Source organism: Manacus vitellinus, unplaced genomic scaffold (assembly GCF_001715985.3).
Source record: "Manacus vitellinus isolate BGI_N305 unplaced genomic scaffold, ASM171598v3 scaffold_51_pilon, whole genome shotgun sequence".
Lineage (NCBI taxonomy): Eukaryota > Metazoa > Chordata > Aves > Passeriformes > Pipridae > Manacus > Manacus vitellinus.
Window position 1 is genome coordinate 2325723 of NW_021940620.1, and position 25542 is coordinate 2351264.

Genomic DNA, 25542 nt, shown 5'->3' on the forward strand with positions numbered 1-25542 from the left:
TTCAGTTTTACAGTTCCATTTAATTGGCTTTAAAAGGGTCAGTTTTCAGTCTTAAGAATTAAAGCATTGACTTTGTGTTGCCAGAGCTTGTCTGAGCCCTCGCTGCAGAAAGCATCTTTGCAAAACTTGTTTCCTTGAACATTTAAACTGTCAGCCCCAATTATCCGCAGTGCTTTGGCTGAATGGGTTTCTTTCCTCTCAGCCAGCAGCAATATTTCGTTGCTGTCTATGAAATATAAACTGCATCCCGAGTTAGGAGCAGCCGTTTTCCGAATCGTCGCTTTTCCCGTCGCCGTGGATTTGCCTCTGGAGTCGCGATCGGAGACGCTCCCCGAAGGCGCCGGAGCTGCATCGGTGGCTTCACCTTCATCCTCTGCCTTCTGCCTTGCAGAAAAGCCCGAGCTGGACGAGATCACCCTGGAGCGAGTGCTGGAGGAGCTGGAGACCATGTGCTACGAGAACATGAACATCGCCATCGAGACCGAGGAGGGCTTGGGCATCGAGTACGACGAGGACGTGGTGTGCGACGTGTGCCGCTCGCCCGAGGGGGAGGACGGCAACGAGATGGTGTTTTGTGACAAGTGCAACGTCTGCGTGCACCAGGTGAGCCCCTCGTGCTCTGGTACCTTCCTCTGGGTTCCTCCCACCCCCACTGTCCCCCTGCCCTGGGCTGCTCTGGACTCCTGTTAAGCTTTCCCGCTGGATTCCCAGGCGGCTGCAGTGGAGCGAGCATAGCAGTGGGGTTTTGGATAGCTGGCAGTCAGCAAACTTGCTTTTCTTACTTTCTTGCCCCCAACCCTTTTGTAGGTGCCCACAGAAATGCACAACCAGAGACTGAATTTCTCCTTCCTCCTTATTCTCTGGTCTCTGTGATGTTTTGTCTCCTCATCCATTACTATGTGTATTCTTCTTTTTTTATCCCATTTTTTGAACTGCAGTGGGACCTTTAGCACCCCAGCACTGTGTACAGGACTGGCTGGTGGCTTGGTGGGATGTAGGTCTGCAGCCCTGCACTCACCAGAGGGGTGGGATTGCACAGACCCCCCAGCCTCCTCCTCCTCCACTTTGTCTGGGGGGTGGTAGGACCTTCCCGCTCCACCAGCTCTGTCTCACATTGCAGGGTTTCTGTCCCAGCTTCCCTGCTGCATGAGCGTGGGATTTCATTTTATTTTGCTGCCTGGAGGAAAATAATTTTATTTTTAGAATTGAATGCAAATGCTTCGAGCCCTTGCTGGGGGGGCCTGTGGGCTCCTGCTTTTGGGGAAGCCTTGTCAAGGAGGAGGCAGCCAAGTGAGGGTCTTCTGGGTCCCACGTGGGCCCAGGGAGGTTTTACTGGTCGTGCTTTGAGGGGAAGCAAAGCTGTCTGGTGGGGGACAGCAGCTCCTGGGCTTCACCCTCTGTGTGAAGGGTTTTGGTTTTTTTTTTTAGTTCTAAAGAGAGCCATTTGCTCATCTTTTGGGCAGGTTTTCCATCAGCTCTTCCTGGAGGTGGGAGAGCACTGGAGATATCTATAGTTGTGGGAGGTGGGTGTTTTGAATGGTTTCCATCAGTGAATCAGATCCCACAAAATACCGGAATGATTCAGGGTTGGGGTTGGGGTACTTTTTTTGTGTTGGGTTCTTTTCTAACCAGCCCAAGTGGCAATGTCAGGCTGAGGGCTGGCATGTGCCACAGCAGGGGCTCAGGGGGAGCTGTGGCACCCTGTGGGCTCCGCTCTCAGCAGCAGCCCCAGTGCTGCAGAAGGGGACACAGTGGGGTGGATTTCAAGGCTGTTGAAAGAGGGATTTTCCCTTGTTTTCAGGGAGCAGAGTCCAGCCCTAAGCCCTGTGCCAGCCCATAAGCTGCCCCTGATTTAATCTCTGCCCCAATTTACACCCTAAGCCACTAAGCCAGAGCCACAGTGCAGGGTGTTACATGGCATCCTGGTTCTTACCTAACCTGCCCCACATCCCAAACCATGCTTCCCTGTGGGCATAGGGGTGCTGGTGCCACAGGCTTTGTCATCCTGCATCCCATCGGGAAGGGGCTCAGGACCACACGGTGCTGGGTTACAGTGCCAGAAGGTATCGTTGTAATCATCTCATCTGCATAACAAGCCACGAGGCTTGCTATTAATTAATTCCTATGAAGCGTGGCTTTTAGGAGGCACATGCAGTCGTTCTAAAATTGCCAGTGAGGTGGAATTGTACCCCCTGCTGCTAAATCACAGATCACTGCTCTGGCAGTGACAGCGTCACACTTCTGTTCAGCATGGGAACGATCCACCTCCAGCTTCCAGCCACCCTGCCATGGTCCTGTCATGGCTGAATTCCCATTCCCTGGTGTGGGCACATGGCTGAGCCCACCCTCTGTTCTGTGGACCACACCAAGCTTGTCTGTGGCTTGGCATCCTCCCCAGTTTTTTGGCACCCCCTTCTCAGTGATGTTGCACCCATGACAGACAGTGATAGCAATAGCTGCTCTGTTCCTGTTCAGCATTCCTCTGGCTCCATGTTCCACCTTTTGCCTGGTGCTGGACTTGGGAAAGTGTGTTTAGCTGGTAATGCACCTTGTTTCTAGAGCTGCTCCTTGTCCAGGACAGAGGCCCTGTAGTATTTGCTCCTAAGGAGCAGAGTTGCACCTTCAGCTGCCCTAAAACCACTAGAAATAAATAACCAGGAGCCAAGAATCTGCTAGAGATGGACACCTGATCATAATTCCTGCTTTCCCCTGGATTTTGAGATCAGTCTGCCAGTTTGCTCTCCTGGTAGTACATATCAGGCTGAATCTTGTCTGGTTCTAAATCATGTGCTTTATAAAACTCTGTTCCAGAGATGATTTATTTGCCAGATTTGGAGGTGCTGTGAAACACACAGTTAAGTCTCTCTGAACCGTGTAGACTCACAGCAATAATATTACCTCCCTTAATTCCTTGTTATCCCAATAATCTGTTCATAAAGTGGCTTTTTCCCCTTGGAAATCACTATCAGAGTCAACTTATGATTTGGGGCAACCTAAAGTCATGTTCTAAAGTCTGTTCTTGGCCTGTAAAGACCGAAGATGTGTTTTTCTCACGCTCACACATCTCCTTGTGCCCCCTCTGTCCCCATCCCCTTTTGCAGCACTGTCACTCACGGTGACAATGCCCTGCAGCAGCAGGATGAAAAGCTGTTCTTTTTGGGGGTAAACTTGTAGAAGTGGAGCTGACAAATGCCTGGGCTCAACGTGAAGCCACCAGCGCTGGGGGTCCTTGTCAGCCCTGCCCACTTGCCTTCTGCAGGGATGTCAGAGCAGCCAGATCTAGAATTAATTACATCTCCTCACTTTAAATAGAGACACAGCCCTGTGCTAGTGCCCAAGGCAGTGTGTGTTGCCCTCTGAAAACCCTTTAAGTGCGAGTTATCAGGACCTGCTGGTTAAAAACTGTCTAGTTTTAGTAGTAGCTGTTTAATATAATCATGAATTATGGTCAAAGTGGAAAGTAGTTTGTCATTATGTGATACAGCTTAGCTTATCATTTGGCTCTTCCCCAAGTACAGAAGAGAAATGTTTATGAAACACTTTGGCTTCTCTGCCTCCTGCATTACCACAGCAGGTCAGGGAGCTCCGTGGGCGACCCAAGTCCTTCAGTTCTCACTCTCTTGGCTGTAGATTTGTCCATTTGTAGATTTGCCTCCTTTAGATGTGTCATCCTTAAGATTTATCACCCTTTTTGGTTCCTCTCATCTAATTTACATTCATGACTATTGGTTTCCCCTTTTTACCTTTCCATAGTTATTTTTGCTTCCTCTTTGGGCTGCTCTGGGTCTGTAACCAGTGTGACCAACTTTCTCAATCATGGGCTTGTGGCTTTTCAGCCCTCAGTGACCTCAGAGGATTTCTCTGCACAGCATTTCTTACTTCCCTGAGTTGTCATGGGTGGGGAACAGGCAGGAGATGAGTGGGCAGATGTCCAAACCACAGAGCTGCCGGTGGTGGGTGCTCTGATTGAGCAGCCTGGTTGCCCACTCCCAGCCTGGAATTTTTAATTAAAGCCCAGGACATATTGGTCTGCCACGAGTATCCATGTGAAAACAGGGAAGGTAGTAAGGAAGGAAGAGCTTAACCTCACTGTCTGTGGCCTTGTCTGCTGTTTATTGGGAGGCAGCGGCGGTAAGAAAGGTGGGAGTGATGGAGGAGGTCTGGGAGGATGCTCATCCTAGCTGCTGGGACTAACCCTCCTCCCTGCTGTCTGCCCAGGCGTGCTATGGCATCCTGAAGGTCCCCATCGGGAGCTGGCTGTGCCGGACCTGTGCCCTGGGAGTTCAGCCCAAGTGTCTGCTGTGCCCCAAGAGAGGGGGAGCGCTGAAGCCCACGCGGAGCGGGACGAAATGGGTCCACGTTAGCTGTGCCTTATGGATTCCTGAAGTAAGATCTTCTGCAGCCTCCTCGTGGCACGTGGCTGGGCACAGACCTGGTTTCAGGTCTCAGCCCAGACCATTCATTAATGGTCTAAATTGCAAACCCAGTTTGGCTCGTCAAGCTGTGCCAGAGCGATGCGGGGCAGTCATCAGACTGTGTGTTTAATTAGCAGCCAAGGGGCACCCTGTGGAGGGAGGGCACAGAGCTGGGGTGCAAGGGCACAGAGCTGGGGGGCATAGCTCTGTGTAGCGGAGTAAAGCTAATTTCATGTGCCCATTTGAGATACACAGCAACATCCACGGGAGGAATTAATTCAGAGGAAACACCAACATACATTTTTCCTCTGTTTCATCCAGATGTGGGTTTGGGTTTGTTTTTTTTTTTCAAAATTGCGACTGACCCCAAAAATTAATAAATGTAATCCATCCCTCATTCAGACCGCCACAGACACCCCCTTGTAGGAGATGTGGGATGGTAGCCGGTATTTACAACTTGTCTTCTATCTCATGGCCAGGTTAGCATTGGATGTCCTGAAAAAATGGAACCCATTACGAAGATCTCACATATCCCAGCAAGCAGATGGGCTTTGTCCTGCAGCCTCTGCAAGGAGTGCACTGGGACATGTATTCAGGTATGTAGCTTGGCACTGAAGACACTGAGACCTCCAGGGTTGTGCCTGTATCAGCCACTGGAGATTTTGGAGGTGCTGGAGGACACAGTCTGGCCAAAGGCTTATTTCTGCTCCGAGTAAACCTGACGACATCAGATGTTGTTTGCAATCACTTAATGCACTGAGTGCTAGAAATGTAGATTAACTTTCTTTGCATAACACAGTGATGTTGCTGTAGTGACACTAATGACTGGGACTGCAAATGACCTTGATTTGGATCAGGAATTTCCAGCAGAAAGAGCTTTGTGAAGCTGCCAGGAAAGTGAGATGCTCGTGAGATACACAGCCCAAGTATTTCGCAAACACTTGGGGTTTCAGTTGGGGGGATCCCAGGGAACCCCAGGGTTGGAGAGTCCTCACTAGCCTGCTGGCTTGGAAAATAAAGTATTTACCATGTACTGCATTTCTACATTTTCTGTTTTGCCACACCTTACCAAACTACTGCAGACATCTGATTGCCTGCCCTCCCTGCAGCAGGAGGGCAGACATTCTCTTTTCAGATGGAAAGCAGGATGCTCTGGGCCTTCCTGTTGCAAAAGTGGGACAGAGCTTCCCACCCTGTGATCCCTCTACTTGGGGAGCAAAGAGTAGAAGCTCCCATCCCAAATGCAGCACATGTGGTGTGAGAGCATCTGGGGAGCCTTGCTGAACCCCCTGATTCCCCCTCCTTCCCCCTGCTTGGCCAGGTGATCCTGGTGATCCCTGGGGATGGGCTGGAGCATCTGCAGCCCATCAGCATCTACAGTGCCAGTTGCTTCCATTGGCAGAGCAGGAACTGGAGCAGCCTTGGCATGCAGGGGGAAATGGAAGAGCCTTTAAGCTTTGAAAAATGGAGAGAAAGTTTGGGATGTGTAGCAGTCCCAAGGGATCAGCTCTGGTACAGCAGCACGAGCTGCACCAGGGAGGTTGGTGTACACAGTGGTGATGATGGGGGACCAGAACAGCTGCCTGTTTGCAGAAGGACATCAGGGATAGGAGGTCTGCAGGCTCCACTGTGTTTATGCCATCGTCTTGGGTGTAATCCTTTAAAGGGAGCTATTTAAAAGCAATCCCCGTAGTTTGAAACGAAATTTCACAATACTCCTTTAAATCTGTAGCATTGACTCACTTCTTTTTTGATGGCTCTGGATGCTTATTCACCCTGCCAGATGGAGATACTGTGTCAGAATGGCAACTGCTTTCAAAGAACAGAGGGGCAGGGAAGGAGGCAAACAGGCTTGGCAGCATCAAAAAGAATTCAGCGTCTCTCAGGCTTCATCCTCTTAGCACCAGCATGACACGGGAGCCACGAGATCCCGGGGGCTGGGTGGATTTGCATTAAAGGTCACCTGAGATGGAACAGGAGCCTTCTTGTCTCATGTGCCAGCAGTTCACAGTTTATAAGTCTTTGTGAAATTGTCACTGGAGCATTTGCCGAGGCCACCCTGGCGGGTGCAGGCTGGTTTTGCTTCAAGGAAAAGGGGGAGAAGTGAAAAAAAAAAGTAGGCAGTACCTTTATTTAAGGATTTATGGGGTAAATGAACACCCATAGATAAATAAATATGCTCTGTACTCTTCAGTGGTACAGAGGTCTGTTTTGAAAGCTTGTGTTTATGTAGCATACTTTGTGCTAGTGCCTGTTTATGCAGGTGTGATCTACCTTTGTCAGCATTTTGGGTTTGTGACCCAGCTCTGAAAGGAGAAGGTTGTTTTCTGCAAAAGCACTGGGTGTTTATTCTTGGGAGCAGGAATCGGGTGCTGCAGGTGGGCAGGTCTGGGGAAGGAAGGACGTTGCTTCCAGGAGGGGGTTTTCCAAGTGGGCAGTGGGATCTGGGTTTTGCAAAGGTGGAATCTGGGAGGCAGACTGGAGGAGGGGAAGACTCATCCCAACAGGGCATGAGATGCTCAGAGGCAGCACCACAGCTTAAGAAAACACCCACCTGAACCACATTTGCAGAGACAAATGTGAGAAATCTTTGCACAGGCACCTCTGTGTGTGGAGGTGTTTTTCCCCATCCAAATTTGTCCATTGAAAGGGAAACAAACCCAGGGAAGCCTGAGGAAGGGCTCCCCACTGCTCTCGATGCCTCTGCCCTTGCTGCTTGCATGTAACTCATCCCTTGCTTCCTGGTACAGAGCTGTGAGCCCAGTGTAATTTGGTGTGGCTGTAACTGAGCCAGAGCTCCTGGACACTGTGCAGGGATGCAGTCCTGGAGACACCCTTTCCCTAGCTGCTGTTAAGGGGAAGTCATTATTTCATGGTGGTTCTTGTGGTCAGACATCAGGAGATGCCAGAGAGCTCGGTATGTAGCAGGAATTTTCTTGTTTGCATTGCTGAGGTGGAAAAGAGAGTGCCAGGAGCCAGGCTCTGGTGCAGCCGAGTCCTGACCATGCTTTTTTGGGACCCAGCTCCCTCCTCCTCACTTGTCAGAGAGACAGGAAGTGGTAACTGAGGCAGAATGGAATGCCAGGGCTCTGTTAGTTGCTGGCAGGCTTCTCCAAAGGGCACAGTCTTCTGCTGTCATCATCTTCAGGCTTACCTATTGTTGTTTTTTTGAGAAAAAGCCCTTGGAAATGTCCTTCACCACTCATTTGTCTGTCATTGCTTCTCTGCCCTCTGCTGCCCACTCCCCTTGAGCTGCTTGGGCCACTGGTCCCCATCCACTGGGGTAACTGGTGTGGTGGTTCCCAAAGCTGTCCTCTGGCTGTGCCTGAAAGCACACAGGGTGACACAGGGGGAGAGCAGCGTGTGTGCCCCCCTGCCACCCCCTGCCCCACATCCTGGGAGGGTGTCTGGGAGGCCGACAGTGCCCGTCTCGGCTGAGAGGCTCTGCCAGCATCCAGACCATCTGTGGTCACAGAAAATCACATGGCAGTTCTGTAAGGATGCAGAAGTGTTGTCTCTGATGGCTTGGCCGCCGTTCAGCACCGGTAATTAATTTTTCCTTCCCGAGCTCCCCTCGCAGGTCTGTTGGAGGAGCCGCTTCCTTCCCCTCCGGCCCCAAACTGCAGCAGAGCACCACTGCAAGCTGCTGAACTTCTGTTTGAATTTCCTTGGCAACTGAAATCATCCCTCTGTTTCTTCCCAGTTAGAGTGATTTGCGGGCTAATTGACAGCCCACATTAATCTCTGGGGCAGTTCTCACCCTCTCTGTCTCTCTCTCTCTCTCTCTCTCTCTGGGAACTGTGTTTGGGGATGGATTTGCCTGGATAAGCAATATGCTGAAATCCTTGAATGGGAGGTGCTGTAAGATAGCGAAGCACGATCAATAACGAAGCCAGTTTTTGAGCCTGGTTTATTCTGGGTGGCAGATCCCTCCCTGCCATCACCAGTGGCTTCATTCCAGCGCCGTTCTGGGATGGATCAATATGTTTTTATTGTTAGTTTATCCAAGGTCCTTCAGTAGCTGTGGCCGACCGGGTACCTTTCTTTGTTGCCCTGTCAGCTGAGCTGCCTAATTATTTTCTGTTTGCATTTTGGGCACGGTTTCTGATGAGTGCTGCTTGCCATCTGTCACAGGAGAGGTCCAGGACGGATGTCACTGGATTTGCTTTATTCCTAAGGTGGAGTGATGGCCATTCCTGTTAGCAGGACATTGTCCTGGCAGAAGACACGACCGTGTTGTTAATGCTGTTTTTAGCACTGGTGGCAGAAACAGGAGGGAAGGGACATTACTCTGTGTGCTTTAAAAGCCAGTAGGTGATATACTGACTGCCCTGAGTAAATCTGGAAGCTGCAAGTCAGGCTGGGCTCCCTCTGTCCCTCCCTTGATGCCAAAAATAAATACTGGAGAGTGGAGCCAGTGCTTCAGCCATGTGGGAGACTGGGACAGGGTTTGTCCCACGGGATGGGCAGGGTGGCAGGGCAGGCCCCTGCTGCCTGCTGTGGTGGTGGGTGCCCCAGGCTGGCACGGGGAGCACCAGTGGGTCCCTCACAATGCCAGGCACCAGCAGCACAGCAGAGGGAGCTGAGCTTTGCAAGTTATCAGCTATTTTTGTGAACAATTTCAAACTGAAGTTAGGACCAAATGGCCATATTTAACAGGGTGTGAGAGTTCATAATCTAGTTGTGTGTGGTGCCTGCAGGAGTTAGTGCTCAGCATCACTGCCTGGAGCTGTGCTGGTACAGCCAGAGCTGCATCCAGCTCTTCCCACTGGTCTTGGAGGCTTTGGAACAGGGCCTGGAGAGCCCTGGAAGTGGAGGACTTGGACAATGCTTACCTGTGCTTTTCTTGGCCCTGGCAGCTGCATGAACACCAGCAGATTGATTAAAAAAAGCCAAAGGAAAATATCTAAAAGCAGCAATGTCAAAAGTTCACACCTGGATGCCTGAGCAGGATTCAGGGCTAATGGATGGGGTGGAGATTAAAAACTGTAAAACTTCTGCTCCTCAATTACTGCCAGAATGTATTTAGTTTTCTTTTTGAGAATTAAGGTGCAGTAAAACTGAGTGGTTTGTCATCGACATCCAGGAAATTTCACCTGCCTCCACCTAGTCCTTCAGGCCACAAGTGCATCTTCATCCTCCACAAGAACAATTCTTCTGTTAACTCCAAAATGGTGCCTACAGTTAATAGCCCACTTAAAATGTCTCATTATTGCAGTTTAACTGGTCATTAGCAGCTGGAATAGCCTGATTTCTTATGGGTTATGGTTGAAATAATTACCTGACACTCTGAGCCATTAAAAAACAGTTAATGAGTAGAGGGGGAGAAGGTGCTGAGGTGGACACGGGCTCAGTTCTGACTGGTGGGGGTTCCTCTGTAGGACACCAGGCTGAGATTTGTTACCTGTGGGATCCAAAGTGTTTTAAGCCTGAGGTAAGTTAGGGAAATGGTTAAAAACTTAATCTGATACAAGTTGATGACATTCTAGCCACATGTTTTGCTCTGGTTGCCTTTTTTTTTTTCCTTTCTTTTTTAAATGGAGCTAGTTAGAGTGTATAATTTCCAGAGGAGGAAGGCATTTGGGAGCATTGGCTGCTGCTTAGGTCCCATGTTCACAAATAAACTTTACCATGTTCTCTGTGCTTCCAATAAAAATGGCATATTGGCTTTAGATGTGGTAAGAGAGGGGAGTAGCTTAAGGGTGAAATAAAGATGAGCATTTCTCCATCAGGAGAAACAAATTGACATTCCTGGGGCATCCTGTAGGCCGGTGCTGTTCTTTGGCTTTTGACATGTCTTGTTGGACAAAGCATCGGAAGCTCCTGGTTGTGGTGGGTGGGAGATGAGCAGGGCCTGTCACAGAGGATTAAAGAAGGTAAGGTGGGAAGGTGCCCAGTGGTACCTTTTGAACCCTGGGGTTCTGCTTGAGTTTTTGGTGTTGGGCTCTCGGGTGTCCCTGGCTGGGGCAGTAGCGGTGTTCTCCATGGGAGTGTGTGTCGTGGAGCACCCGTCCCTGGGACAGGGGTCACTCAGGTGGCTCTCCTGGGTTCCTGGGAAGCACTTGCTGCCCGCTGTGCTGGTCGGTGTCCCCCTGCCCTGGTGCCTGGCCCTGAGCCCTGTCCCTGTCCCGCAGTGCTCCATGCCCGCCTGCGTCACCGCGTTCCATGTCACCTGCGCCTTCGACCACAACCTGGACATGCGGACCATCCTGGCAGACAACGACGAGGTGAAGTTCAAGTCCTTCTGCCTCGAGCACAGCACCGGTGCCACCAAACTGCCCGAGGAGGCGCGGACAGAGCCCGACCAAGCCCAACTGGACTTGGAGAAGGTGACGCTGCGGAAGCAGAAGCTCCAGCAGCTGGAGGAGGACTTCTATGAACTCGTGAAGCCTTCGGAGGTGGCAGAGAACCTCGACTTAAGTGAATCACTGGTGGATTTTGTCTACCAGTACTGGAAGCTAAAGAGGAAAGCAAATTCCAACAAACCGCTGCTGACACCAAAAACGGATGAAGTGGACAACTTGGCTCAGCAAGAGCAGGATGTTCTCTACCGACGCTTAAAGCTCTTCATGCACCTCAGGCAAGACCTGGAGAGGGTGAGTACAGCCTTTCCTTCAGTCGTGTACCCCACATGCTCCACCAGGGCTGCTGTAGTGTGTGATGGGGACTGTAGACAGCATAAGCCCTGTTCCCCCCAGCTCAGTCTGACCCCCTTAAAAGTTGTGTCCTTCCATCTTCATTCAGAAACATAACAGTGCTCAGTGTGTGTACATCACCCCTGCCAAAACACTGACACTGATGGAGTAAGTTAGTGTTGGTCTCCGCTGGGGGTTCAAAAGAACAAATGTGTGCAGGGAGAGTGCCTCGGCTGGGCTGGGTGGGTGGGAGGCAGATGATGCTGCAGTTTATGTCCACTGAAAGCTAAAAATTACCCTGTGTTGCCTCTCAGATGCTTTCCAGCAGCAAGGCACAGGAACATGTCATTATTTACTTCCATTAAACATCCAAGACGTGTGAAAGGCAGGAGTGAGAGCAGGGCCAGTGGGACTGGCATTCCCTGCCCTGCCGCAGCCGAAAGTGGGTCGGCTCCTCCGGGAGCTGCTGGCAGAGGCAGAGCCATGCCAGAGGATGCAGACAGAGCATGCAGGCACCTGCAGGTCCCCGTGGTGCAGGGCATCCTTGAATCCTCCCATCCACAGGGGAAGGGAGCAGGTTTTCGGGTGAGGGCACTGGTGGAGCAGCAGGGCTCAAATGGTGCTGAACCCTCTCTCCAAGCTGCTGAGGGTCTGTGGCAGAGTTTAACCTATGGGTGGGAAGGTGGTGTGGGTGGGCACTGCATTCATGTCCAGGTGGGGTTTCAGCTCTGGATCAGCCTGCCCTGGTTCCTTCCTGCACCCACCTCCCAGGTGCATCCTGGAGCCCAAGAGCCTTCTCCCTTGTAAAAGCAATTGGATTTGAAGCTATTAATCTCTTTTCTGTGGTCCTGTCTGCCTTCATCCCTGTGGTCATTACTGCCATCACTCTGCCAGTCTGCCCCTCCTTTGTTCCTGCCTTTACCCCGTCACATTCCCCTCTCTGTGTGGGGCTGCCACTGTTAGTGGGTCTCCATCACCAAGCTATGGCAACAGGCTGCAGCTGCCCATCCGAGGGTGACAAGTTCAACTCACTTTTCCCCCTTCATCTGCTCCATATTGTAAATCTAAACCAGGCTGCTCTGCCTCCCACTGCTTCCCCTTGTTCCCAGCTTGGCTTTCCCAGCTGCACTGAACCACTGTGCACCCCTGGGTACCACACTTTGCTCACAGCGGCTTCTCTTTGATTTCTTTGTGTCAAAACTCAGTGTTTTACCAGATTTCCCGTTTTCCAGAGTTGCCTCCAGGCTTTGTGGGGTGTGCCTCTCGGCATTCAGCCTCTGCTTAGCAACTCCCTGCCAGGTTTCACTGCCTGGCCGTGGAAGAGCTGTTTGTTTGTTCTACTTCCAAGAGTGGAACAGTAAACACCAGCTGGATCAAAGTCCAGTGCTCATATGGGTGATACAGGTTTAAATCCAATTGTTTCCAGTGCATCCCAGGTGTCTGATCCTGCCTGGCAGTGCCAGTCACAGCCACCCTGCTTCACATCAGATTGGGATTGGAGACAAGCAGCATGGAGGGAGGACTTTCAGAGGGTGTCCGTGGGGCATCAAGTTGGATTTTAATGTTTTCAGCAATTAATCTGGAATTGGGTGTGATTTCAGGGCTGATAGTGGTCTCTGGATCCAGGACAGTTGTTGGGGAGGCAGAAGCAGCAGAACAGATGACATGGGGACATCCAGGGTGATGATGTTTCCATCTGCCATTTTTTAACCCCTGTCGTTTCTGCACTTCACAGTGTCAGCAAATTTAACCTATTGCCTGGGAATCCTAATACATTCCCCTTGTTTTCTTTTTGGCCTTTTTTTAACACTCTTTGCCTTTTTTAAAGCTTTTTCCCAAGGGCTGAGTGTTTAAATTAACTTTAACAAAAAGCTGTAGTTTCCAGGCTTTCACACCAGCATCTAAGCTTGGCTTGGGGAAGCAGCACTGGGTGGTGGTGAGCTGTGTAAGTGTGGGTAAATACCAGCAGTCTCTAAGCAAAGCTAAAGTAATGTTTTCTTCCAGGAATATCAAATCATAGAGAAGAGATACCGCCAAACACTTGGAGGTTCAGGTTGCCAGAGGCAGTTGTTTTCTTCATAAAGAAATTTTAGTTTGATGTTTTCTCCAATCCAGAATGAAAAAAAGATATAACATAGTAAAATACACTACAAAGCTCACTGCCTTGTATTTACAGCTAGGGGATTCAACAGCAACAACAAAAAAAGAACAGCTTTTTCTCCCATATCCCTAAGCATTCCCAAATTGTCCTTAGGTAAGACCAGTGTCATTAAAGGACAGCTGCAGTCGTCCTTTTGCCCTCACAGCCGTGGGTGGCAGATACCAGGTAGGCATGGACAGTGTCACTGTGAGAGGCACAAAGCCTCCTTACCACGTAGGGACAGTCCCCCAAGCCTGACAATACTCTGCAGAGAGGGGTTTGGAGACTAGAGGGGGGAGGAATCGAAGACATCAGCATCACACATGGGTGTGGACGTGTCCACACACGTTCCTGCTGTGAATCCCACGCCCCCATTCAGGCCACCTCCTCCTTACCTTATTACAGGCAGCTTTGCTCTCTCAGAGCATCAGAAAGCTGAGTAAATGCTGTCAAATCCTGTTAGCTGCCATTAGCATTTCTGTCCCGCAGCCAAACGCCTCCACTTCCTCCCGGAGCCTCAGTGCCCGCCGCAGCCGTGGTGCCAGAGCCTGGCTCTGCAGCCACCCATGCTCAGGGCTGGCAAAAGCGTGGCACTGAGACTCGTCAGGAGGCAGGTGCCAGCAGGTATCAGCAGCAGCTCTGTCATCTTATGCTGCTGGGGTGTTTTTATCAGCAGCCCCGTGTGATAAGCAAGGTTTAGCCACTGCTGCGTGTGAGCAGTTGCATCTTGTGCTTTGCTGTTTGTGTTTAGAGCTTCAGGTAATCGTGGAATGGGTTGGTTTGGGTTGGAAGGGACCTTAAAGATCACCTGGTTCCAACCCCGTGGTTAATGAAAATGAAATTCCTTGGGCTGGGACAAAATGCAGCAGGGATTTGCAGGTAGATGTGGAGCAAGGGTGAGTAACCAAATAGAGGGGCCAGATTTGAGGTTGGGAGCTGCACTGGCTGCTGACCTGGGCCAGCATCACTGGGGTATTTTGCTGTGTTTTCTATGCTTTGCCCTGGTACCTGCTTTAGGGCATCAGACAGTTCTGTAAGGCTTTCAGTGTCCTTAGCCTGATATGGACACCTCCATCCCAGCTCTGCCCCTTCCCTGCACTGGCTGTGGGAAGAGGGTCTCTCCCTCCCTGCAGAAGGATCAATTTGTGGGTGAGAACTGGTGTATTGACTCAGGGTACCAAGGTACTTCTCAGCATTTGGCATTTTTTGGTGCAGGTCTCTGTGACAGGGATGTGCATGATGCAGCTGCTGGGTGGGCTCAGCACAGTGCTCAGGGGCTTGGAGCTGGACCTCCAGAACTCTGTTATAATGGTCCTTCTACAGCATCTTCCTTCTGAGACTTCCCAGTGCCCGTGCTGGAGAAGCCAGCCAGCCTTCCTTGCCCCCATTGAGGTCTTGTTTGTTGGAGCCAGAACAGAGAGGTTTAGGCTGGGAATCATACACCACATGCTTTTTCCCATATGTATTCCACAGTTTGGATCAGGAGCCCTCACTGCTAGTCCTGGCTCACCCAAAGGGCCCTGGTAGGAGTTCTGGTGGAACACAGATGATGGTGAGGTGAAGAGGACCCAATCCCAGGCAGTGGGGATTTCCCTGGGCAGCAGAAGCAGCAATACCACTTGAGGGGACCTGTTTTGACCCTGCCTAAACCAGACACTGTTTCTTGTGTTTCTGTAGGTAAGAAATCTCTGTTACATGGTGACAAGACGGGAGAAAATGAAACACACCATTTGTAAACTGCAAGAGCAGATCTTCCATCTCCAGATGAAGCTTATTGAGAAGGATCTTTACCCAGGTCAGTACTGCTTCCCAGAGCTTGGTTTGCAGCCACTGTCCCTGCCATCCTCTGAAGCCAAAGTTGGGTGCCCAAGCCCCCCACCCCAAGGAAGCCAGAGCTGCCCCCTCCCCTGATGTGTTATTTTGGAACACATGGTTCCTGTGTTGACTCTGAAATACAAAAATAAGGCCAGACCCTGGATGACCAGTGAGCTGGATCTCCTATTTTCACAGACCCCTCTTGATCCTCCTCTCCCTGGGAATCAGTCAGAAGGACCAAGCATTTGCTTGGATGGGGATGCTGAGGCAGTGCTTGGTGCCTTTCGTGGAGCTGGAGCTGTTTGGGGGGAGATGGTAAATCCTGGGCACGGGGCTGATCCCTGGCAGCTGGTTCCCTGGCCTGGTGGCAGCCCCGCTTTGGGCTCTTCTCATTTTCCTTTGGCTCTGTCAGGAATCAAGGGTTAAGCTGCTGGTGGGGGGTCTGTTGCTCCAGGAGACCAGCTCCTTCAGCTCTGGAGGGCTGCAGCTCTCTGCTCCACGTCCCCATTAGTGGAGATCATGCTGCTGCATGCAAAGCCTCTGGCAACTTTTATTGAGCAACTGAAATAAAGTTGATTTCCTTTTGTCCTACTTCTTTTTCCTTTTGCACAAGCAGTGCCGGAGCCCACAGCTCCTGCTCCCTCCTCCTTCTCCTCCTTTCCCTTTGGTGGCAGGGCAGAGCAGACCCCATGGCTGCAGAACAGTTTTTCCAGCAGCAGCATCTGGCGCTTTGGCAGCCGCTTCCGACGGTTGTTGTGTTTGTGGCTTTGGAGTTGTGTTTGAAACCATCACATGGTTGGGGTTGCTTCAGGAACTGTCTGGGCTGAGCTTTCCTTGACAAAAGTCTCCTTTCACTGAAGTTTTGGAGGCTGAGGGATGTGTATATTGAGGTGCCTGTGACTCAGGCCCGTGTGAATTCCTCTGGATGGCCAAAGCCAGGCAGTGATGGGGACAGGGGTGGCTGGACCCCAGGGTTTCTCCAAGGAGCTGTGGGACCTGTAAATCCTGGTCCCTGTGACACTGTGTGTTGCTCTACGTCCTCATTGAGCCAGCCTGAACACACACAAAGTGCTGTTCCCAGCTGTTCCCACCAACTGGAGACCCTGCACTGCACATCCATTCTCTGTCACCCAGGATGTTTGTGCTGGGTGGTGCTCCCAGCAGTGATGTGCTGACTGGGGTGGTGAGGTGGGAGATCCAACTCAGGAATACAGATAGAAGACAAGAGGAACAAGTCAGATCCTGAAGGCAGGTGCCATGCACTGTGCTCCTGGGTTCTCTGGCCTTCAGGGGGATCTCAGGGGACGTTGGGATGCTCTTCAGTTCAGCTGGGTGAACCCAGTTCATCATTTGCAGCTCTCAGAAGGAGACAGGTGCAGGGTAGTGTGCCAGGAAGGGTTTTTGAGCTCACCTCCCTTGCAGACAAGGTGTTAGATAGCTGGAAATGCCCCTGGAGACCTGTGTTGCCCAAAATGCCTTGGGCAGTCTGACCACCAGTGCATGCTGACCCTGTCTCTGATGCAGTGATGGGGTAGGAGCTGGCAAATCCTCCCCGGGAGAGCTGAACCAGGGCCTTGCCAGTGGGGTGTAGATGCCAACCAATGATGGGGAGCTGTGTTGGGGCTCTTCTGATGGTGTTTTGAGATTGTCTGCACTGCCCAGTGCCAGTGCTGTGCAATTGTCTTTCCCCAAAATGTTATGTGTACTTGAGGAAAAGCATGGCTGCTGTTCCCATGATGTTTGTTCTGCCCAAAGGTGAGTGATCAGAGACAAACCCCCAGTTGAGAGGGCGGCCCAACTGGGAATTGGTGTTCAGGGATCATTTCAGACTCTGGGATGCAGATGCTCTTCTCTCCTGCCCCACCTGGCTGGTGTTTGCCCATTTGTTTTCCACTCTGAACCCACTGGGATGAGCTGCTTGTCTCTCCTGGGATGGACTTTTTGGTTGAGCCTGAGCAGGGACTGACTGCTCCCTCTGGCACCCAGGTCCCAGGAGTCACTGCTGCCAGAGAAAGGGCCCAGCTGCTGGGATTTAGTCCTGGAATCTCCAGGTGGTTTGGGCATCTGGGTCCTTCCTGTACCAGGGGGACATCAAGGACCTGAGCACCTTTTATCATCAGTCCATGGAGTCTCCTGAGCTTGGGAGGAGTTCCCTTGCCAGGTGATGGTACCTAGAGCTGCAGATACTCAGCACCCAGTGGGACCAAAGCTTTGGATAACTCACTGCTGAATTTTCCAGCATTACAAAGCACTTACTGGTGTGGAAGCAGGGGATGGTTCCATCCCCCCCCACAGCTCCTGACAGGGCTGTTCTCCATACCTGGGGTTCCTTGGAGAAAGGAAGAAGTCTCAGTTATTCCAGCCAGATGAGGCCAGTTTTTAACTGCTGTTACAGTAGCCATCGACCGAGATCTGTTGGGGTTGTTCCAAAGATGGTTTTGGCACAAAGGTTTTTTTGGACTGGCTCCCACATAAAACTCAGAACAGGAGGGGTTTATTTTTCCCGCTGTCAAATGATCATTTAAGCAGGAGATTCTTAATAAAATCAGTGAGAACTGCCCGTGTAAAATGAACCCTCCTCTCCTCCCTGTATTTTTCTTGCACGGAGTGAAAAGTAAACACTGTCTGGCTTTGAAACACGGCTACTATTTTGACAGGTTCCTCTTCAGAAAGTGCTGCTCGGGTTTCTCTTCAGCCCCGTTGTGCTGTCTAAACAAAGTTAAGATTTTGATTTTGTAAGGGAACTGAAAAATGTGTCTGCCTTCCTCCCGTTACTTGGCAGGAACGCGGCAAATACCAGTTTTGCCTTTGCTTTTCTTTCTTCCTGCGAGTCCTTGGGTCAGGAGGGGTTCCTGGCTTGGCAACCCCAGGACTGTAAATCCTCTGTTAATCCAGACTCAGGCAGGTGCAATGCAAATTCCCTCCCCAGCTCACCCAGTACATTTCCACTGCCACAGCAAGGGGAGAGCTGGGGTTACTCCCTCTGACCCATCCACTCCTTGGCCTCTCTGCCAGGTCTGTTGAGGATTTGCTGCTGGCTGACACAATAAACCGATTTCTTCCTTAAAATCATTGCTCAGCCTATGGGCCAGCCTCTGAAAAACTGCCTGTCTCACATCCACTTCCATCAGCCACCCACATTTTGGTTTAAGGGCAATATCTTTCCCCTCTGAAAATTAATAGAACTTTTAGCATGGACTTCTGAGGGACATTGGCCTAATGGAGTAAGTAAAAACTGTTGTAAGTATTTTACTTGGCAATGCAGGTTGTACTTTTATAGGGCATTTGTCCTGTTTACCCAGGAGGAATAAATCCAGTAGGGCTTCAAAGCCAGTTAGGAAATGCTAATTTTTAGGTGAATGTCTGCATAGCTAAGAGTTTGCTCCCTGCCTTTCCATGGGCAATCCTGGTCATCTTTCCTGCTCCATGTACTTATGTAATTTTGGGTTTTTATCACCCCTGCACAGTTTGAGTGTGAGCAGCTGCTGTTGCTGAAAGGTCAAATTGAATCAAGATCAGCCTCCTGGCAGATGTCCAAGCAGGATTTGGGGTTACTCCTTTGTGAGTCCTCACCCCAAAGCCCTGGTCCAGGGGGGCACCTTGGTGGCTGCAGGGTCTCCAGCGGGCCCCTGCCTTCAGTGAGGCTGCTCCTGTGGCCTCTCCAAGGCCCAAACCTCTTTTTTATATAACCTACGGGATTCAGATTTTCTTGAAATACAGAGACCATAGCCTAACAGCTCTCCAAAAAGTGGCTGTTGTTCCCCCTTTGTGTTGGAGTTGCTTGCAGGTCTGCTCCAGGTCTCCACTGTGGGGTGTCCCCAGGGGAACTTGTTCACTGCAGCGTCCCTGGTGCCTCGTCTCACACGGCGTTTTCCTTTTTTTCCTAAAAAATGCCAGAACAAACTGGGAAGAGGACAAAGGGTAAGAAAAGTGACCCAAGAAGGAAAGGAAGAGATGGTAGAAAAAATAGTCCTGAGAAGACAGAGAAAAGGAAATCAGTCAACGAAACTGTATTGGGACAACTGGGTAAGTCTGATTTTATGAGTGTGGAGCTGACTCGTGCCACTGGAGACTCCCTGTTTTGGGGAGCAGGGTTTAAGAGTCCCAGCCCCTGATCCCTCCTGCACGTACACGGTGGAGTTACACCTTCCATCTCTCCTTTGTAGAACTCAACCTGAATTATCCAGGTCCTGTGAGAGAGACTGGGACTGAAATGCAGTCCCTGGTGGGGCAGGGGGTGTAAAATCCACCCCCGTAGCCCCAGGATTGGGAGAACGTGTTACAAAACCTGTGATGTGCTGCTGGAGTGTGATTTCGCTTTTGGGGGATAAAATCAGACTTACCCAGCCCGTGGTAGGGCTGTTCCCCCGTGTCCTCTGTGCTGTGCAGCGATGGTGAGCACAGCACGTGGGCTGGGAGTTCTCATGGCATGTACTGCCCCTGGTCAGGTGCCAGGGTGGGGTGTTGTCTCCTCCAAAAGGACCACGGTAAGGTGCAGGGGGTGCAGGGTCACATCCCATCGTTGCTCACAGGTGAAGGTGATGCAAAGCTGTCACCACAAGCAGCAGACATTGTGGACGTGACTCACCCTGCCCGTGCCACTGCTCTTTCCCTCTCTGTTGCCAGAGTGACTGCTTCAAAGGAAATCCAAAATCAAACCTCATTTTTCCTGCATCCATAAAACCAGCTCTGATGTTGAATCCGTGGGTTTCTGTTTCTGGGATTACAATGCTTGTGCCTGTGCAGGTGTGTGCCTTTGCTGATTAGACCCAGCCCAGCCCACAACGCTCACTCTTGCTCTCAGAGATCATTATTAGGAAGTTTTTCAGCTTTTTCCATTCCAGTCTTAATCTCTGCTCCTCTTCTTCAGCCTCCTCACCTCTCAAGTTGTTCTCAGACCTGCCTCCCATGCAGATATAGCACCAGTCCCATCACCACACTGGCTGCCTGGCTCTGGTGCTGGCCCACATGGTGGCCTAGTGGCAGCTGCTCCCTGGGGAACCTGTCACCCCTTACCTGGGCACAAATCCTGCTCTGTCACCAAATTTTTCAGCGTATGCTTGGATTGTTTGTCTGCCACCTTTGCACGGGAATGTATTTGCCCCCTTGCTGGGATGGGTCATTGCTTGACGTCTTTGCTGAAGAAAGATGCTTGATTTGGATTCAGGGAGGTTCATGGAGTGTGGCATGTGAAGGACAATTCAGGTTGTCATGCTGTGATCTCAGTGAACCCCAAATTCAGCATCAGTGCTGGAGTAAATCCTCCTCTGTCCTGGTGTGGTGTGTTAGAGTTGACCTTTTGAGTGTTTCTCCGGTGCCGGGGAGTTTTGGTGAAGTTGGCGGCGGTGGTGGAGGACAATGTGCATGTTCCTGGCTTCTGAGGCAAATCTTCCATTCTTGTTTTTTCCAGGCTTGTCAACCTCCTTCCCCATCGACGGGACCTTCTTCAACAGCTGGTTGGCGCAGTCGGTGCAGATCACGGCGGAGAACATGGCCATGAGCGAGTGGTCCCTCAACAACGCCCACCACGAGGACAGCACCCCCGGCCTCTCCGAGGAGCTCCTCCAGGACGAGGAGACCTTGCTGAGCTTCATGATGGACCATTCCCTCAGGTCCCCGTTCCGGCAGAGCGAGGCCACAAAGAAAGTGAAAAGCAGAACGAGAACGAACATTAAGAAAAAGCTGCCGCGGAGCAGCCCCCCCGCTGTGGGCGGGGGCCACCCGGAGGGCTCGGAGCCCTGGACTACCAACGCCAGCAACTTGTTGGATGATCCCGCCAAGCCCTTCGCTCTGGATTCCAGACCGAGCAAGTCGGAGAAAGGGGCGGCGAAGCTTCCCACCGACCGCAAAGGGACGGGCGAGGCCAAAAGGGCGGCCAAGAAGGGCTCTCTCCAGAAAGCCAGCGAGCCTCACGCCCCTGCCGGGACACGGGGCTGCGTCAGCAAGGAGGAGGAGGAGGAGGAGGAGGAGGAGACGCCGCGCTGCGCTCAGCCCGAGCCCAGCCCCGCGGCCAAAGTGCCTGACTCCGTAGGTAGCCCCAAAACCATCGTGCGGTTCAAATTACCAAAGGAGAGCCGGGGGGCGCGGCGCTCGCAGCCCCCCAAGCCCGAGGGCGCCGGCGGAGCTCCCCTGCGTCGCTTCGACGCCGACACGGACGGATACTTCTCCGACGCCGAGATGAGCGACTCGGACGGGGAGTCCCGCGGCGGCCGGGCACAGCGGGGCCAGCTGGACGCGGCCGCAGGAACATCTAGGATGAGCACCTGGCGTCCTAACTCCTCCCGCCACGCCGGCTCCACGAGGCCTCAACCCAGTTCCAACTGCCATGTCCGATTTCTGCCTGGTATCACGGCGAGGGGGGTTTTTAATATGTGTATATAGTTGGAAGTTCGGCACTGTTGTCTTTCTCTTCTCGATACGCCTGAGATACAGCTTCAGCTTCACCGACATCGATGACTGTGACAGCAGCGGTCCCTCCCCGGCTCCCTGCCAGACCCCACTCCCCAGGAACGCGAGCCGGCGCCCGGCAGGACCGATGCCGAGGGTGCCCGGAGGGTGGAGGGTGCCGGTACCCGTGCTTTCTGCAGGGATGACAGTTCAATTAACGGGCATTATTTAATGAGGGGCAGGCTCCTGCCCGGGACGGTTGCCCTCAGAGCAGGGAGCGAGCAGAGGGTCCGGCAGTGACCAGCTGTGGGAGGGGAAATTCCCGCCCGTGTGTGCGGAGACGAGGAAGCAAAATAAGCGATACTAAAATAATTAATGACTAAAGCACAAAAAGCTTGTTGGAGGAAAACGCTTGGGGTGGAAGAGAGCAATGTTACATTTCTATTTTTAGGAAAAAAAACCCCTCGGTCATTGTTTTTCCCCTCACCTTTCCATCTGGTCGGGATCCGTCCAGGGGCCAGGATGCAAAATTTCCCCCCCATCCCTGCCCCCATTGAGGTCAGGAAAACTGAAGGGATTTACTCAGGTGAATGGATCAGCTGGCAGCAAGCTGGAAAATGGAAATGTGGGGCAGGGTGGAGGAGAAAAGCATCCTTTAAAACCACCGTGGGGAGTCAGGGTTGGTGTAACCTGGGAAGTTGAGCGATTTTTTCTGCCCGTGCTTCTCTGTGATGCTGCCTTGGTCCCACCATGCCGGGCTGGCACGTTTGAAATCCCCTTTGCACACCAAAACAATGGCCCCGAGGCCAAACGTGCCATCACCGAGGGGAAATGGCAACCCTTGGCATCACCATTGTGTTTTCCTACAAAACGCTACAGTGGAAATGGTGAATTTATTCCTCTCCATCCTTTGGGGTTTGTTTTTTTTTTTTATTCCTTAAATCCTGGTTACAAGCTGTTGACTTGTTGTGGAGGGGTGATTCACAGAAGCTGACATTATAAATATTACAATAATTTAATGCATAAAATGTCCCCAATAAGCCTTAAATGTTGTTTAAAAGCCCATGTTACCTATAAGTCAGGCGAATTTCCATGTTTGCACTTAATTGCACCATTACTTCGGTTTTGGCTTCAAAGGTCACAGTTAAGTCATGCTACGTGTTTTATTGGAGTGACCCCAGTGTGAGCTCAGGGAACAAAAAAAAAAAAAAAAAGGAATTCACTGAAACTTTTGTTGTTGTTGTTTTTTAAAAATAAAAAATGTTAAAAAATAATAAAAAAAAAAAATCACAAATAAAACCAACCCAAACCTGGGACACTTCTGCAACCGGTTAAACCCATCACTAAACAAAAAAAACCTTGCAATTGTCAAACCAATCAGTCAAAGAATTTTGTGGATGCCAAAGAAATATTTTGACAGTCAAGCAGCACAGCCAGAAACCGGAAACTTGTCACTATGAAAAAAAAAAATTGGAAGTTATTTAGCAACCAAGGACTAAAGACACACTCATACCACACTGCTGCGGCGTTAGGTTCCAAGCTTGCTCCGAGGGATGCTGCTGCTCCGAGACTGCATCCTGCCGTTTTGGTTTCCGATGCTTTTTGCTCATTTCACTGTGAGCTTTCTTTTTGAAACTCTGAGACTCTTTTCGATTGATGTTTTAGAGTAGATCATCTTTATCAGCCTTCCAAAAGTCCTTATTATTGGTAAAATTTGCAGCACAGATCAGCGCTGACAGCCCAGCTGATCCCGGGCGCGGCGAGCGGCGGCGGCGGCTCCGGGTGGGATGCCCAGCCCTGCCTGAGCCCAACACTCACCCGGCTGAGACTGACCGTGCCTGGGGAGGAATCTTCCTCAGATGGGAAAAATGTGACACAGGTTATTAGTGGGGGGGTGGGGGGGAAGGAAAACAAAAAAAAAAAAAACCACATCAAAAAACCAACAAAACGGGAACCACCTTTGTTATAAATTAGCATAATCCACTGAGGTTGGAAATGAAAATCTGCTCATTAATTAAGGCTCAGTATGTTCAGATAATGTTAAATACAGTAAATAGGACTTAGTTTATCTTATCAGGCTTGCTAGCTTTAGCTCCAGTATCCTAGTATAAGAGTCATAACAATAATCAATATGCTGCCTTTTAATGAATCTTGCTTCCGTGTGCTTCACTCAATTATGGTTAAAAAAAAAGCAATCCACAAATTTCGCTGTACACAGCTCCATTCATCAGCTTCTGCACTACTTGTCTTCTCAGTACAGGAAAGCAAAAAGGGGGACACTTTAAAGAACAACCAACCCTGCACCACCAGCACCGGGCAATAAACCAGTTTGAGAGACTCCCAAAACATCAGGCATCGTGTTTTGCCATAAGGAGATGGCATTTAGGTGGGGAAAGCTGAGGGGGCTGGTGGGGCACAGGGAGAAGAATGGGATGGTGGGACTGGAGAGGAGGGAAGGGGTTCTGGTGAGCCATGGGGCTGGGTGAGGGCTGGACCGTGGCGGGAGGGCTGTGGCCACCCCAGAGCATCCCCTGCCTGGTGCGTCCTGGGAGCAGGGGAGTCTGGTGTTCTGGAGAGAAAATGCACAAGGAAAATATTTTTGATGTTAATGTAAATGTATTTTGAAATGAATAGAAAGAAGAAGAAAAAAAAAAAAGGTTTATTTTAGTAGAGAAATGTTGTCTTTTAAGATGTATAAACTGCAGGAATCGACATTTGCACTGTAAGAGCACCTGTTTCCTTGGAGAAGCAGCAGCTGTTGAGGTGAGGATGCACAAGGCATCATGCCCTGATGGAGCACAGCCCCCCACACCAGCCCCAGCCCCGATGGCTGTGGAAGTTTCCCAAGGGCAGCTCCCATTCCACGCTCCCATTTTCCCCACACCCATCTTTCAGTTATTTTTCTTTCCTGTTTTTTTTTTTTTTGCTTGCACCTCTTTGATGGGGTTAGGATGCCTGCTGTCCCACGGAGCCCGCCCCGAGGGGGGATGCAGAACAGAGCTGGGAGGGATGCAGGATGCAGGAGGAGGATGCTGCTGCAGGGCAGGACGTGAGGCTTGGTTGTTCTTTAAAGAAATCCCCCCCAGTTTGCACCATTCCACATCCAAAACAACCCACTTCACATCAGTTACAGGAAACGATATGAATGTCGCAGGAGGAGAAACCCTTCTGTTTTCTTTGTTTCAAAGAACGTGATGTGCCATTTGTTAATACAAAAGAGAAATATTGAAAATATATTGAAAAGAGCAATTTTAAATTATTTTTGGCTTATGTTGCAATATTTATTTTCTTGTATTAGAAATTCCTTTGTAGAGAAAAAATGTATTTTTCATTAATGCAAAAACCTATTTCTCCTTTTTGTACATTTTCCATGTTAGTTAATCCTTAAAGCAATATAATGTTATCAAACTCGTTCTGTGTGAGACTGTATTATGCATGCTATTTGTGTTGCCTTGGAATAGCTCTGTCTGCCATTATTTTCATCCTGTTTAGATACAGTGTATGCTTTAATACACATTGGGACCATGGCCCATTGCTTATGAAAAACCCCTTTGCATTCCTCAATGTGTTGGCAAATGCAGTCAATAAAGCAGTGTTTTCTGTGTACCTCGTGTTGTTGGAGTGAGCAGTCACACAGAGCAAACTCACCCAGGGACAGGAGAGCCCATGGAGCATCCCAGGGATGCAGCTCTGTGGGGATGCAGGGCTGGGTCAGCCCTGCTGGTGCAGCCACTCTGCCTGAGAAAAGCAAATTCCTGAACTTCTGTTGCATTTCCATTTACATTTCCATTGCCAGACCTCAGCCAGCCCTTGGAAAATGCAGCTGGAGACATTTGTCACAGCTGGAAGGGCAAGCCCAAGCAAGAGGATGTTCACAGAGTCCCCCATGCCCAAAAGTTTCTGTAATTCAAGGTAACCACCTTTCTCCCGGAGATTTAAGTCTTGTTTTGCAGATTTGGAGCAAAACCCCCAGGGGAAGCTCTGCTGTGAGCTGGGATGCTCAGAGGAACAGCTTCTTGCACCAGGAGCTGGTGTAGCAGGCAGGGAAAAACGCTGCTAGATTTGCTATTCGTGGGAGCAAAGGCAAGCTGTGAAATCCAAATTACTCCAGCAATGTGTTGCTGTTTGTCAGACACTCCTCGTTCTCCTG

At 50.7% G+C, this 25542-nt stretch overlaps 1 protein-coding gene across 2 annotated transcripts in view; it reads left to right on the forward strand.

Annotated features, from left to right (window-relative positions):
* JADE2 (jade family PHD finger 2) overlaps nucleotides 1–24996 on the forward strand; it is a 65161-nt gene extending 40165 nt beyond the window's left edge. Inside the window, exons 5-11 of one of the 2 annotated variants that reach the window (XM_018081075.3) lie at nucleotides 392–603; nucleotides 4219–4386; nucleotides 4895–5011; nucleotides 10550–11011; nucleotides 14868–14985; nucleotides 18903–19031; nucleotides 20416–24996. In XM_018081075.3, coding sequence (XP_017936564.3) covers nucleotides 392–603; nucleotides 4219–4386; nucleotides 4895–5011; nucleotides 10550–11011; nucleotides 14868–14985; nucleotides 18903–19031; nucleotides 20416–21386 — 2177 coding nt within the window. In that variant the 3' untranslated portion in view covers nucleotides 21387–24996. The remainder of the gene's footprint in view (nucleotides 1–391; nucleotides 604–4218; nucleotides 4387–4894; nucleotides 5012–10549; nucleotides 11012–14867; nucleotides 14986–18902; nucleotides 19032–20415) is intronic. The other variant, XM_018081076.3, reaches the window with a different exon arrangement.
* Nucleotides 24997–25542: the final 546 nt, after the last annotated feature.